This window comes from Pinus tabuliformis, chromosome 8 (genome assembly GCF_031772625.1).
Source record: "Pinus tabuliformis cultivar Carrire ecotype Pingquan chromosome 8, CPIR1, whole genome shotgun sequence".
NCBI classification, from domain to species: domain Eukaryota; kingdom Viridiplantae; phylum Streptophyta; class Pinopsida; order Pinales; family Pinaceae; genus Pinus; species Pinus tabuliformis.
In genome coordinates this window covers 682,025,128-682,041,016 of record NC_142294.1, presented here as the reverse complement: position 1 = coordinate 682,041,016, position 15,889 = coordinate 682,025,128, and the positions used below count along the sequence as shown (strand labels likewise).

The following is a 15,889-nucleotide window of genomic DNA, read 5'->3' as shown; positions in this document are numbered from 1 at the left end:
AAGAGGAAGGCTCTTGCAGAGGAGGATCAATAGAATCCATAGGTTCTTCCACATCGGGCATCGTCTCATCTTCCTTTTCCTTCGGTTCCCCGGTGTCAACTTCTTTAGATCCCCTTAAAGTAGGAAGATTGTCTACTTTGCTAAGAGCCATATCTTTGTCAAAGGTGACATCATGACTAATCTCGACTTCCCTTTGACCAGCTACATAGATTCTATAGCCCTTAGTATTTTTGCTATAGCCCATGAAGAGTCCTTTCTTTCCAGATGCACCCAATTTATTCCTTTTCTCTTTTGGTACATGAAAATATACAGGGCTTCCAAAAATTCTAAAATGAGATACATCAGGTTTCTTATCAGTGAACATTTTTTCTGGAGTCTTGGAACCCAATGCTTGATGAGGGCATCGATTTTGTACATATACGGCGGTATTTGCAACTTCGAACCACAAAAACTTTGGAAGTCTTTGATCATGGAGCATAGCACGGACAACTTCCACAATTGTACGATTCTTCCTTTCCGCCACACCATTATGCTCAGGAGTATATGGTGTAGTAGTCTCCCTCTTAATGCCAGTCTCTTTGCAAAAGTCATGAAACTCATTGGATTCATAATCAGTCCCATTATTAGTCGTTAAAGTCTTGATCTTCTTTTTGGTTTGATTCTTGATCAAGGCTTTGAAGTGCCAAAACCAGGAGAACACTTCATCCTTCTTTTTCAAGAAGTATATCCAAGTCTTGCGAGAATAATCATCTGTAAAAGTGAGGTAATATAAATATCCTCCCAAGGAGTTCACAAGCATCATACCAGATATGTCTGAGTGAACCAATTGCAATATATCGGAGGTCTTGCTTTGGCTTGAGGGGAATGGTCCCCTTTTGAGCTTTCCTTCGGCACATCTTGGACATACACCTTCTTGCTCTAATCTGAACTCGGGCATGTCGGTCATTATTTTTCTTACATTGGGTAGAGCTTTATAATGAAGGTGAGCAAACCTCCGATGCCATAGTTCGGACTGAAGAGATGTGTCACAAGACATGACACCCAATAGATCCTCCAACCTGATATAATGAATCAACTTGAAACCCAAGAGTAAAAACATTTTTAAAGTTCTTTTTCCATACACGTACCTTGCCATCGCTGAAGGCCACCTTGTAGCCTTTGTCTTCCATTTGCCGAGATGGACACCAGGTTCTTTTTGAGATTAGGTACATATAATACATCTTGTAAGTGGATGGTATTACCCTGATTCAATTGAAGAGTGACATTTCCTGCGCCTTTCATGGGATATTTTGAATTATCTCCAAGAACAATTTCCAGGTTGGTTTCCTTCTCTATCAGATTATAGAGAGCTTCTTTGTAACCAGTGAAGTGCCTTGAGGCACCACTATCAATAAGCCAATTTCCCAGCGAGTCCAGGGGAGCAGTAGTAGATAGAGCTGCTTGTAAATAATATTCATCTTGCTTATTGTTAACAGTGTTAGATTCATACCTGGAATTTCTTGCCTTCTTGAATGGTTGTCCTCTTCCTTGATTTCCGGCACTTCTTTTACCTCTGCAATTTGACCTGCGATTCCTTTGATTGCCTTGAGAGGGATTTTGATCATCGTCCCGTTGTGAGTCCCTTTTATCAGGGCACTCCCTTGCATAGTGACCCGTTTTATTGCAATTGTAACATCGTCCTTTTCTTCCATCCTTTGGTCCAACCTTTCCTTTGAATTTAGCTCTGGAATTGTTTCTTCTTTTAGCATGAGAAGAAAAGGAAGAGGGATGACCTTTAAGTATGGGCATTTCTTGCTCTTCCATCCTTGTTTTTTTCAATGCATCTGGCCATTAATTCCTCAAATCTAGGAATTACGTTATTGTTGAGAAGAGTAGTCTTGAATATATACCATTCAGATGGCAGTCCTCTAAGAGTTGTGAGTGTCATTTCCCTGTCAAGAATTACTTCCCCAATAGATAGGAGATCGTTCTTGATCTCAGTGATCCTTAAGAAATATGCTTGCATACTCTCATATTTGTCCTTCTTAATTTCCTTCAGCTTATTTATAAGAAACAAGACTTGATTTCCATCATTAACTTTAAATAAACTCACCTGTGTATCGTAGATTTCCTTGGAGGTGTTCAGCTCGAAAACATAGGCCACCAAGTGCTTGTCGATAGAGTCCCAGATGATCTTCCTTGCTTTGACTTCTCCCTTGGTCCATTTGTTCCTAACAGCAGCGGATGCATTTGATGGAGGCTCAAAAATTCCAGCGCTCACATGGTCCAACACTTCCTGTTCTTCTAATGTTAGATCGAGAGACATCTTCCATCTGTGATAGTCAGACTTCTCACGGAGTTTGTCTTCAGTAGGGAAGCGTGTTGAGGACCCCATGATTTCTTTAAGATAGCCTTGCCAACCTTCTCTTCGGTGATTGCTCTTGCTTGGGCTTTGTCTTCACCTTAGCTCCGATACCATGTTATATTATGGTATGTTCTATGTTTAGAGCAGTTTACTTATTTTTCTTCTTATTACCCACAGATTAACAATCACATATACATTAAGCAAAGTGCAGATAGAACATTAAATGATCAACAGAACACAAGCCAAGACAAGAGACACAAGATGTGGCGGCTAGCCAAGGACGAACCCCAATGCGGGGAAACCCTTTGATCAAATCTTCTTTTATCTTCAATAATTCAGTAGAGAGAAATAGTACAAAATCTGAATTTTGTAATTTTATATCAGCAGTAGCAAACCCTAGATCAACGAAGTCAAATTTGGTCAAACTAGTTGAAATTGACCTCTAAAATGCTTGGTCAATTTTCGGTCAACTTGTCCTCGAACAACCTGAAGAAACAGTGCTTGAACAGCGCCAAAAGTACAGCCAATTTGCAGATTTCTGAAGTCAACTTGCAGCCCTAAACTAGGGCAGTCAACATCAGTCAAACTAGAGGTCAGATCACCTCGGTTTTCGTGCCAAAAATTGCAGCCTGCCTAGGAGAGGCAACCACACCCAATCCGCACTTCTGGATGGTCAACGCTTGGTCAACACTGGTCAAAGAGATGGCCTGCTACCCTAACGTCCTTTCTATGTCTTCCTTGCCATAGGACGTCTTCCTTTCAGCGACACGTGTGAGAGAGAGAGAGGCTCCTTTTATGCGTAGGAGAGAGAGAGAAGATGAGTGAATGAATTGTCCAAATGAGGAGGATGATCCTTGTATTTATATGCAAACGTTGCGGATGAATAGACGTGACTGTTGGGCTTCCGAGCCTACATAAGTTTGCTGGCCGACTTTGATAATTTGTCTATAATCAAAATAAATTCATATCTCCATAAATACGTATCGGAATTGGATGATATTTAGATCAGTCCTACTCCTCTCGACGAGAGGAATCTAGGAAAAATATCAACAACCATAAATAAGGTGACCCACATGGAATTTGGCCCTAGTTGCCAATTTTAACAATAAGCTTCTAAAAGAAAGGCTAGGCCAAAGGAGACCTTAGACCTTTTAGACTTCAATGTATTACACTTTGTTTTAGTGCCTCAGAAAACTTGTTTTTATGCTTCAAATAAGGTGTTATGAAATTTGTCCTCTAGAGAGATCACAAGATTGTCCACAAAACAGTGAAATGTCTGTGCACACAGAAGCCCAAATTTCGTCTTTTATTTTAGCTTATTAGCCATAGAGATAATGCCATAGGGCTTCACATTGATCACATGAACAATGCCTCAAAGATTCACATATCACAGAGAATTTTGTGCCTCATGTTGCCGTCTCACTTGCACACCTAGGTTAGTGTGGGAAAAATCCTCAACCCCACAAGGTGTGTTCTTGGTGGCAAACTAAGAGAAGGGGCTGTCACCTAATCCCAACTGTCTCCGTTAAAGCTCTCTCCTAGTTAAGTTAAGGGGGTGGTCCCTAAAAAGGTTATTAAAGTGAAATTTTAGGTTCTAGGAGACTAAGTTTAATGGAACTACTTCTCAAATATAACTTGACCTAGATATAAGCAAGCATGTAAATGTATGAGCAATGTAAAGATATATATTCGATGATAAACAATGCAACATTCGAAGAGATAAGAATATAAACCAATGCCTTGTAAATGATTGTTCAAATATAGATAATAAGTACTTGCTCAAATGGAAATTCAAAGTACAATGATAAGTAGTCCTACAAAACCGATGTTAGATCAAGATGAATAAATAAAATATCACTTGCAAATGTAAATGGAAATTGTACTTGTAAAAGAAATTCTCAAGTAGCAATAGATAATGACATTAAATAACAATGTACTAATTGATTATCAAAATAACAAGTACATTAGATAACAATATTGCAAGTAAAACTTGAAATGCTCACAAGATGAATTGATTAAAATGATGTGCAAATCTAACTAATGTGAAATGCAATTATTTTGGTTAATTTTAATTTATATGCCTATCTTAAAGTGAGAAATTTCCGTTTCAAATTCTTACCCAGGGGTAAAGATTGGAGTGACTTGCAAGGAAGAAGGGTTCAAGAGGCACTAGCTCACAAGATGATTTGATTAAAATGATATGCAAATCTAACTAATGTGAAATGCAATTATTTTGGTTAATTTTAATTTATATGCCTATCCTAAAGTGAGAAATTTCCCTTTCAAATTCTTACCAAGGGGTAAAGATTGGGGTGACTTGCAAGGAAGAAGGGTTGAGGAGGCACTAGTTCGTCGTTAACAATATCCTTCCCCTAATCCTTACAAATCATACGTGTTGTCGTTCCTACAAGGGGACAAAGCCACCTTCATAACTGTAGGGTCACGTACTTTACCTTACTCCGTAACAAATAGAAGAAGTTTTTATGAAAATTTTGTCCTATGTTGTCTATACAACCAATCTTATGCTTGGAGGTGAATTTTAGAAGTGCAAAACTAACACTAGAATGCATAAATGTGAGTGAGTGTTATTGCTTCCAAAGAGAAGTGTTGATAGCAATTCTTCCAATAGATGAAATAAGATAATGCTCAAGATAAGATTGCACCAATAACTTAGGAAAAATTTAGAGTGTAAGTAGTCCAAATGTCACTTCGCAAGTTATAAAATGAAATTTGCATGGAAATAAATTGCTTGTAAGTGAATGAACTAGATGTTAATATGAAAATTGCTTCAAATAGAGTGACACAAAAATGCTTCAAGAGATATCAACAATGACCAACATAACATATAGTCATGAGTTGACATAAAACGAAGAATCAATGTATCCAAAAGATTTATGAAACAATTGCCAAGTGAGCAAAGTAGATGGATTAATAAACTAATCTAAGCTTGCAAAAAATGTAAAATACTTGCTTATATATTGAAAAATGAGTTGCTTCAAAGAGATGTTGCAAATTATGTGTTCTTAAGCCAAAATGAATTTCAAGAACTTAAGAAATGAAATATGGCAAACTAGACAAGCTTAACTTTGCATAAAGAAATGTGAGTGTTAAATCTATAGATTAACCATGCATAAGCAAATTAAATTAGCAATAGTAAAATGCATGCAAGTAAAATAAGCATGAACGTTAAGAGCTAAACTAGAGAAATTAGTCAACACACAAGAACAAGTCCTCAGAGGTGGGATACCATGGGAGAATTTCCTAAGCTCCCTCAAGCCAAAAAATGATTTTATTAGAGTGATTTTACAATGAAGAGAAACCTCTCACAAGGGCTGCCAAATGAGACAAGAGGAGACTTTACAAAAGTGTAAATTATAAGAGCTAAATCTCCTTAAGAAAGACAAAACTTTGCAACCAAAATTACAAGTGAGGCTTATTCAAACTGAAAGTACAAGGGACTGTTTTGCAGCAACAAATCAGCCTCAAAGAGTGGAAATTTGCGCTAAGTAAGTGAGAATGAACCCCCTAAAGCTACCATGGGAGAATCTCCTAAGCTCCCTCAAGCCAAAAAATGATTTTATTAGAGTGATTTTACAATGAAGAGAAACCTCTCACAAAGGCTGCCAAATGAGACAAGGGGAGACTTTACAAAAGTGTAAATTATAAGAGCTAAATCTCCTTAAGAAAGACAAAACTTTGCAACCAAAATTACAAGTGAGGCTTATTCAAACTGAAAGTACAAGGGACTGTTTTGCAGCAACAAATCAGCGTCAAAGACTCTGGAAATTTGCGCTAAGTGAGAATGAACCCCCTAAAGCTACCATGGGAGAATCTCCTAAGCTCCCTCAAGCCAAAAAATGATTTTATTAGAGTGATTTTACAATGAAGAGAAACCTCTCATAAGGACTGCCAAATGAGACAAGGGGAGACTTTACAAAAGTGTAAATTATAAGAGCTAAATCTCCTTAAGAAAGACAAAACTTTGCAACCAAAATTACAAGTGAGGCTTATTCAAAATGAAAGTACAAGGGACTGTTTTGCAGCAACAAATCAGCCTCAAAGAGTGTGGAAATTTACGCCAAGGAAGTGAGAATGAACTCCCTAAAGCCCAAGGCCTAGTCAAAGAATGATTCTGCCCTCAAATGCAACTCGGCCTTGCAGAAAAATGAGGGTTTAAATGCCTACGGTCTTCTTAAAATTCAGTCCCAAACATGTGCCAAAGGTCCTGCAAGAGAATGCTAGTAGTTTTGAACTCTTCCTCTTTCAAATCTGCTACAAAAATGGGTTAGTAAGGGCTGCAAAACAAATCAAATGTTAGTTGGAAGAAAATGCAATCTATATACACAATCTAAAATACAAAGGGCTAAGCTAAAGAGTATGAGTAAACTCTCCTCTTTGTTTACCCATCGTCAAACTCTAAATAACAAGTTTAAAAGAATGGAGCACAATATTTTTTGAGAAAAATAATTTAGATTTAAAATGATGTGATTTGTATACAATCTATGGCTAACACCCCTGCAAGAAAATTCGTAAGGTTAGACTATGAGGCTAAACCAAATAGGAGTTCCTCTAAGAGCACATCAAGAGTGGGTTGGTTTGTCCAAAAACTCCCCCTCATGCTTGATTATTGATCCAACAAGAGATTAGCTCAACCAAGGATTAGCTCCACATATAGATTTAAAAAATAAGCAATGAAAAATGAGGCCTAGAGATTTATGTGAAATCAACTAGGACTATCTAAATCTAGAGCAAACTTTTAAACCATGTATTGATGCAAGATAGCTCTACATCTATACATCTCTAAAGCATATGGAAACATAAAATATCTAACACATGTAAAAGGAAATAAGCACATTAATCAATCAAAAATCCATACCACTCTCAAGGAGGAAGAACATCCAATTTGTGAACCCTGAAGTCTTTATTGCATTGATATTGAAATTACACAAAGGAACAAAGCTTCTGCAAAGCACAATAGCTCATCTCAATCATACAAAATGAGAGCCCAATGCTCTTTTAAATAGAGAAATGGGAGCAAATCCCAATGGAGAAACCATGTGATAAGTGTGAATAGAGATGATCCCAAGGAAAGCAATCCCAAGAGAGAGACCATGAAACACATGTGCAAGTCGAAATCCTCCTCTTGCCCAACGTATTTCCTTTGTGAAGAACTCGAGCTACCAAGAGGAGGAGTTTGTTGGTGAATGAGGGAGCTAATTCCTCGAGCCAATCAAGGAGATGACACCTCTCAAAGCTGATCCCAATCTGCCATGCGTACAAGTTGTCTAGGAATGCGTGTGGAATGAAGTGTAGATGAGTGTACAAGTGTGAGGATAGGTGGAGTTAAAGTGAAGTGACAACTCCACTTAATTCTCCCAAAATATCTCATGAGATACTTGTTGACCTTCCAAAAGATCCCACGCTGCCATATCACCCAATCAAACTCCTCAAATGTAGCCAGAAACTTGATTTTCCCATGTGCTCAATCTTTTGGATGATGTCATGTGCCAAATCACTATTTAACTGCTTCTTGACTTGCTCTTTGACTTGAGATAATTTCCAAGTCATTTCCATGTCATTTTGTCACATGAAGTTCTCTTATTTTTCTCCATTTTATTTATTTTTGGGCTAATTTATTGCCACATTTTCCCATAGACTTAGGAAAAATGGGTTTTGAGGGTCTATAATTTATTTTTCACCCCTCAAAGTGTATCTTAGTAGAGAGGTGTAATTTTGAGCACACATACCCTATACAACTTCTCTAGACAACACTTATTACAATTTACATACATAATTTATTAAAATTTTCGTTTTGTGGGAAATTTAAAAAATGACCCCTAGACCTAATCAAATTCCGCAAAACTTTACAAGTGATCTAGTATGGTAATGTATAATGACTCTAGACACTAGGACTTATTCAAGGCATTGCCATCAAACTGCACTCCGGCTTTGGGGTTATAACTGGGAGAAAAAACTCAATTAATTATTAAGTGCTAAAAAGTACCAATAATTAACCAAGTAAAAAAGCTCCCTAAAGTGAACTCACTTGATGACAATGTCTCAAGTTACCTAGCCTTGTTACATGACTCTATTCATCATACTAGCATCACTTTACAACATCACTGTAGGGCTTGCGGAATTTGAGTACAATAGAGAAGAAGATGAGAAGAAGAAGAACTTAAAAACTCTGATGATATCTGAACTTTGATGGTACATAAAATTTTTGACATATCCTCGGGCATGGAGTCTTGTTGCTGTAATATCACAGTTAGGGCTGTTCACTCTCCTTTGAGGGTTGTTTTATATAGGGTCTCAAGTTTATGTGGGGTGCAACTAGGACCTCGTAAGCTTGTGGTGGAATTGTACTGGAAGATTGATATACTGTTGGATGTTCATTCTCAATAGAACGCTTTCCACCTGTAATTAGCTTCTTCTTTCACTTGATTATTATTGTGTTCTTATCATCAAACAACTACCAAACTATGAAGATCAATGAGACAAGAGGACAAAAAATATAGGCTTCTAGCTAGGGCCAAAACCTCTCCTATTGAGAGGAAAACCCACAAGAATTCTTCTCTTCTTATAGAATCTTCAAATAATGAATTCCAAGAGCTAAGACCCTTGACAAAGACCCTTCTAAGACCAAGTTAATTCCTTCTTTGATGAGTTTTCTTCTGCAAAGTCAATGCCAGTCAAATTTGCTTCGATACCTCAGATTTTGGCCTCTCTTCAGAATTTCGGCTTCTATTACAGGTCTGCAATTTTTGGCCTCTACTGCAGAAACCCTAACTCGCACGTGTGGGGAAAAGATGATGAATTTCGCCTTCTTTCTCCTATGCTTAGATTGCTTCTTTCTTCTTGGCAATTCGGCCTGCAAACTTGATATTTATGGCACCAAAATTCAGCCTATTTGGAGGTCTGAAATTTCTGATTTGCTACAGCAGAATGATGCCCTAACTCTTCGTACATGTGGGAGGATTTATAGCCCAAGAACTCAGATTTCAGTTTCACATTCTGTCTCCTTGTTTTTCCTTGTTTTTCGCTCCTTTTAGGTCTCCTTTTCTTCTTTAATCGAACTTGTTAGATATGTCTTCAAATGAGGTCGAGTACCTCTTATATATAGGCTTCCCTTGGAGTTTGAACTGTGATCATGAGGCTGACTTGCCCTTCCTTGTAGGCCGACTTGTTGATGGCAAGGTCGACTTGATCTTGGAGGGTCTTTATGACTCAAATTGACTTACATAAATTTCTTTGACTTGATACATGATGCCCAATGGGGTCTTTCATATATGACAATGATTATTGACTTCTTGACTCTATGACAAACGCTAGAAGCACTCAATGGGTGCTTGACCTATAAATAAAATGACCTTGAGCATGAAACCCATGCTACAACAATAATAATAATTTTCTTTCTTTTTACAATATACAAGAATCAAGAGTACACTTCATATTTATGAAGACCAAACCTAGTTACCTATTTCAACATACTCCACATTGTTCTAACCCTCTTGAATTTCACCTTGATTCCATTACCCATTGGATTGGCATTGGTCTTGGTTCAACATCCCATATTTTTCTAAAGTTTATCTTACACTTTACTTAAGGATTTGTCACCCTTGTTGGAGGAGAGCTGGCCTAAAGCAATAGGAAGGTTTGTTGTGCTTACAATGGGCAACCTTTCCAAATTCCCCTAGTGTTGCACTTGTGTTTCAGGATTTTATCACCTAGTGCAGCTTTGGGAGGTAACAAGATTGAGAGGCTCTTTAACAATTGCATGAATTATTCAAAGTGCGTAAATTTTTCCACTAATTGATATCTTCATGTAAAGCAGTGTGAAGTGCATACCTTGGTTAATCTTCTCTTCATGTAAAGCAGTGTTAAGTGCATACCTTGGTTAATATTCTTCTGTAATGTTGCAGTTTAAGTAGCTTATGCACCCAATTTGTCCTGATCGGTTTGTAGCATAGTGTTTATCTTTAGCATTTTTATGGCACATGAGGAGTTAGCAAAAATTTCTCTGCTATGCGCATACATTTTCCCATCCATCATAAAGGATGTCCCATTTGGATGATTATGGACCTTAATATGCCCAAATCAGCCTACATGTGCCACAAAAAGGGGGATGACTATCTTTGACTGGGAATATCTCCTTGATGCCTTCACATTTTGACAAAATTTCCACATGTCAAGTACATATTATGTTGTGCAATTTGAGCCTTTGTTGACTTTTGACCCCAGGGATCCTATGCATTGAGATCCGTGAACTACCTTGAGAAACGTGAAATGTTGTGAATTGTGGGTCTGCCATGTTGAGAATTAAAAAATGAATGATCTGCCAAGGCTAGAGAATGCATACAGACCCTATGACGCATGACCATGTGGATAGGACGTAAGTGCACTTAAGACATGGGCTGGATTGACACTACAAATTGCCATCACCCCTACAAAACCGATGGCTCCTTTAAACCATGTGTCCAGGTGGGTCCATCCAAAGCCCTCCAATCCTATACAGGACAAAAGAACTTAAGGGTGGAGATTAAAAGGATCAGGCATGGCTGACCATAACAGGCCTAGGATACCACAACACATAACATCACATGGGATACAAGACTTTGACTTGCATTCTTTGGGCTTACAATGGGTTTTCCAAATGAAAAAATGTATATAGGTACCGCTGCTGAAATGAGGGGTAATAATTCCAATTATTAAAGATCCTATGTGACAAGTTGAATCTTTTCATTAGCTGGCCAAGTTCTTACTGATCTCTACATCCTCTTGAGTCTAAATTTCTCATCACTTAAAACAAACTTGTCTTCAGACTTGGGGCACATTTCCAAACCATGTGACTAGAATAATTTCAGTTGAATAAATTAAAACTATATAACCCCTTTCATCTTTCACAATTCCACATTCTCCTGATCTGCCAGGATTTTTTTTTTCCACCCGTGTCAAATTTCCAACCTTTCGGAATCATATCTATCGAGGGCCTCTGTAGCGGAAATAAATTTTACCATTACTGAACATATGAAGACAATATGATCTACCTTTTTGCTAAAATTTAGTGCTTCTGATGACTTAAGTTATCAGTTTGTCAAAACAGAGCTTATGCTTGAATTATGTTACTGTTCTTTGTTTCATTGCGATTTATTATGCTAATGGTCAAATATTTCTTTTGTATGTGGATATTTTCCATGCCAAATATGTTGTAAGACCTTCAATTTTTTCCTAAATTATAAAATGAGGATTGGATCTACTGTTTGCAAGCAACTATCATATAAATAAAAAAGATCAAGATAGTCTCTTTAAAGGATAGTGGCATTAGATGCACTGATTAATTGAATATTCATTTTTAAAGCATTTGTCTATATTTTGACCCTCTTTCTTGCGTTCATTTCAGGAAACATGGTGAAGTTTAAGTCTGGTCACCTGACACATATCGAGCATATCTTCCCTATCAGGATGCTTATAACTAATACAAAGGTTGGAAGAAATACTAAAGCATTAGTTGCTGGGGTTGCTGAGAGGGCATCAAGGCATCCAAAGGCAATGAGTGCAGTATTTGATGCAGTTAATGCTATCAGTGAGGAGATGGCAGATATTATGCAGGCTCCCTTTTCAGATGATGTATCTATATGTGCACAGGAAGGAAAGCTGGAAGAACTCATGGAGATGAATCAAGGGTTGCTGCAGTGCATGGGTGTTTGTCATCCTGCCATCAAAGCAGTACTCCAAACCACTTCAAGATACAAATTATTTTCCAAGCTGACAGGAGCTGGCGGGGGAGGCTGTGTGTTGACTTTGTTGCCAAAGTGTATCCTTCTTATGTTTATTGTTATTGACAAACTGCTAATCATTATTATTGTTGCTGTGTCTTCCTCCCTTATTCTTCTGCACCTATTACTTTTACAAAGACAAATCATTTAGAGTTGATTGTGTTGAGTACATTTTGGAACCAAATTTCTAGATGATTTGAAAGGAGACTCCTTTCTTGAATATTGTGGTTTTGCAGCAGTCAAGTGACCCTTCTTAAGGGGTTATTTTCGTGTCTCAGCCAGTAGGAAGAGATATCTATCATATTTAGTTGCTAATAACTATACAATATCATGCAAAGGTACAAACACTTAACAGAAGGGCTGGGAAATCCTTGACATGTTATGTATTTTAGCCAACCAATGCTGTGCATGAACGATGATTGAGATGCAGAATTGTCTTCTTAACCATCTATGTTTGAATCTTTATTCCATGACATGATAGGTTTTGTGCTGTAACTGAAGCACTATTAGTCACTCAATGGAAAGGTGCTTCTACTTTTGGTAGAAACAATGCAGTGTGAATATCAGTCCATGCCGCTGAGTTGTGACTTCTTTTACCGCTGTTGTTCATGAATTCATTCCCTGCAGTTTCACAATTCATATGACACTACGAAGAACCCGGGCCACATGTGGCTGTATTCAATTTGAAGAACTGGGGCCTAATGATATGAACACCGTCACAGCAATGCAAAGATACTCGTAGTTAAACACAGAAGACTAGTATGCAAGTACAAAATGATAGTTGCTGGAAGTTGGAACTGTACCCATGTTTGTACACTCAGTTGTATTAGAGATATATAGGATTATAAAACTGGAGTATGATGATCTTTGATCAGATCGTCAATAAAATACAATATAGTAGATAAGTGATCATTTCGCACGAAGTCACCTGAAAAAGGACAAAAGACAAGTGCACTGATGCACAAAAGGGATAAAGAAAAAAATATAGGTGTATTGAAGTACAAAAAGAGATATGGTATGAATATAGTACATTCACTAGATGATCATAGATTTTTCCCTGCTTCGGGGAAATTTTCCCAAATTTTAGTCAAAGATGAAGAAACTACAGCTCAAACTTTTATTGGGAAACCACTTGGCCAACCAAGTAAGTGATGATCTGATGCTGCCTAGTTGATCTGGTGCAGATATCAATAAGTAAATTTTTTGAGAGAGGAGACTAGAAACTTGATATTCTGGCCTTTGGATATGCATCTGGAAGAAGTGGCTCATACAACTTGACATGATTGACATTTACCACATCATGGATGGCTAGGTGAGGTGGTCTTTTGTGCTGCCTTGTTTCCAGGCGCTCCCTTGTGCCTTGGTTGTTATTGTGCAGTGTGGGCACGCCCAAGAAACCTCAAATTTTGTTCTGCCTGGGCGCCCAAGCACACTAGGCCATGCCAAAAATGCTAAGTTGTGACCACTCTTGTGCATATTGGTTGCTTTTAGTCATTCATCATATACATACACAATATTGATTTGGAAAACAAAACTAGGGTATTACAATTTCGGTTTTCAACCACATGTCTGTAATGAGTGTTGAATTTTCTTGAAGATGCACAGTAGAATACAATTTTCTGCCAGATAATTTTTTCCTAATGATTTTCACACAATATTCTTATGCCACTGATATCATTGAGCAATTACACTTCAGAAAATACCAATAGTAAATGCAACGGAAACAATAAAGGTCATAAAAATGTTGAAGAATGTAACTAGTGTCGGTCTTCATAATTGTATTTGAAGTCATGATGTAATGTATTTGTCAAAAGAAAAGAAAATGGAATTTTATTGTAAAAAGAAATTGACTTATTAAAGCATGGGTTTCATGCTTGGATCAATGGTCAATAGGTCAAAGCACCCATTGTGTGCTCTAGGGATTTTATTTTGAGTCAAAGTCAAAATCATGATGTCATAGACCCATTGGGGCTCTTGTAAACAAGAAAGAGAAAATTTATTTTGTAAAAAGTGTCTTAGTGTCCACCAAATGATCAGGTCGGCCAACCCTACAAGTCGGCCTTGAAGGGACCCTTCCAACTCACAAGAAGACTATAAGTATGATGCAATTCGACCTCATTTGGATGTACATCAATCACACATCTTTCTGATCTGATCTAAAGAAGATAAGAGGAGCCTAGGGAGATGCATGAAGTCCAACGAAGGAAAAGGAGGGTTCATCATTTGTGCAAGAGAAAATTTCTGAAGAAGTTAGGGTTTCCACAGGTCCTAATGAAGCAAAAGCTAGCAGTTGAATTTGATGAAGCTGATCTCTTGGATGGGTGGCTGATCTGATCATGGTGTGTTGGTCTTTAGAGTCAAAAGGTCTTGGTCATCTCAATCTGATTTACTAGTGGAAGAGTTTCACTGGGTTTTCCCCTTCAGAGGGGTTTTAGCCCTAGCTGAGTGCCTACGTTTTTTGTTCTCTTGTTGTCTTTGAAGCTTTGGCAATGACCTTGATGATGAAAACGTAATAAAGAAGAAGAAGAACTAATAACTAATCACAAGGAATTGTCAAGTAAAAGAGAAATCGAATTAATAAGAAACCCTAATGTTTCCCTAATGGATTTCTCAACAAGAAAGACAACCATGCACAATAGAGACAATAATTTTAACTTGGGAAACCTAACCTTGAGAGAAAACCCAACAACTTTTCTTTAGGAGAATTTATTGTTCAACAGGGTTTACAAATCAATAATTGGTCTAGAAATCTATGCCAATATCCAAGTCCAAATACTAGTCAAACTTGATCAAAATTCTAGCAGGTCAACATTGGTCAAACCATCCAAAAGTCAAATATGTAGTCAGACTTTGGCTTGGTCAAACTCGACCCAACAGTCAAATCTGCCTTGTTTTATGGTCAAACTTGACCTGTTATGCATCCTACACCCAATCAAATAGCTCAGTCAAATAACAGATAAACTCGGTCAAACAGAAAAGAAATTTTGTCTATAGTTGCGGTCAGTTCGGCTGGCCAAACTTGTCTAGATCTTGGTCAAACTGGTCCTTCTAGATCACATGTGTGGCTATCCAAGAGAGAAGATGAAGAGAGATAAAAGACTTTCTTGGTGGTAAAAATGAAATGCCACATCATCTATATATACTTGTTGAATGGGGGTAAAATTACCCAAGGGACACACGCTTTGATTTGGTTGGGCCGACTTCAAGACGTCAAAAATAATTTTCTTTAATTTTTCTAGGCCATAAGGGAATACCTCTTGATGCTACACAAAAAATCAACAATGAGATCCTTGTTGTTTTCATGGATGCATCCACATCCCACAAACATAGGGAGCATGAACAAGCTTCTTCTAGGCCCATGACATCCTTCATACCATTTGTATAGAGATTGCCCTTGAAAGGAAGGTAGAATGATGAATGTGCAGAACATATAGGACGCGATTATAATGGGAAATGTGGGTATGAACATCCTAAGAATATGTGTTTCCTTGGAAAATTGATAGGTAGACCATTGGTCAAACATGATTTAGGTTGAAGGTAAAATTACCAATTAACCTATTGCAATTTTAATTGATTAGGGAGCAAGTAATAATTACATAGCTTTTGATTAGGTTGAAAGATTTCATTTGAAAAGAAGTAAGCACGAGAAATCATGGTTGGTTCAACTGGCTATTGGAGCTAAAAGGAGAATTAATGAAATGGTGAAAGGTTGACTAATGGGCCTCCAAATTGTTGAACTTGAGGCCCTTTTTGTAGAAGATATGATCCC

The 15,889-nt window shown here is 37.6% G+C and overlaps 1 protein-coding gene across 2 annotated transcripts in view; it reads left to right on the top strand.

Moving 5' to 3' along the window:
- MK (mevalonate kinase) overlaps positions 1-15,889 on the top strand; it is a 75,426-nt gene that overhangs the window by 36,530 nt on the left and 23,007 nt on the right. For both annotated transcript variants that reach the window (XM_089372651.1, XM_089372652.1), the window contains exon 4: positions 11,745-12,158. In XM_089372651.1, coding sequence (XP_089228777.1) covers positions 11,745-12,158 — 414 coding nt within the window. The remainder of the gene's footprint in view (positions 1-11,744; positions 12,159-15,889) is intronic.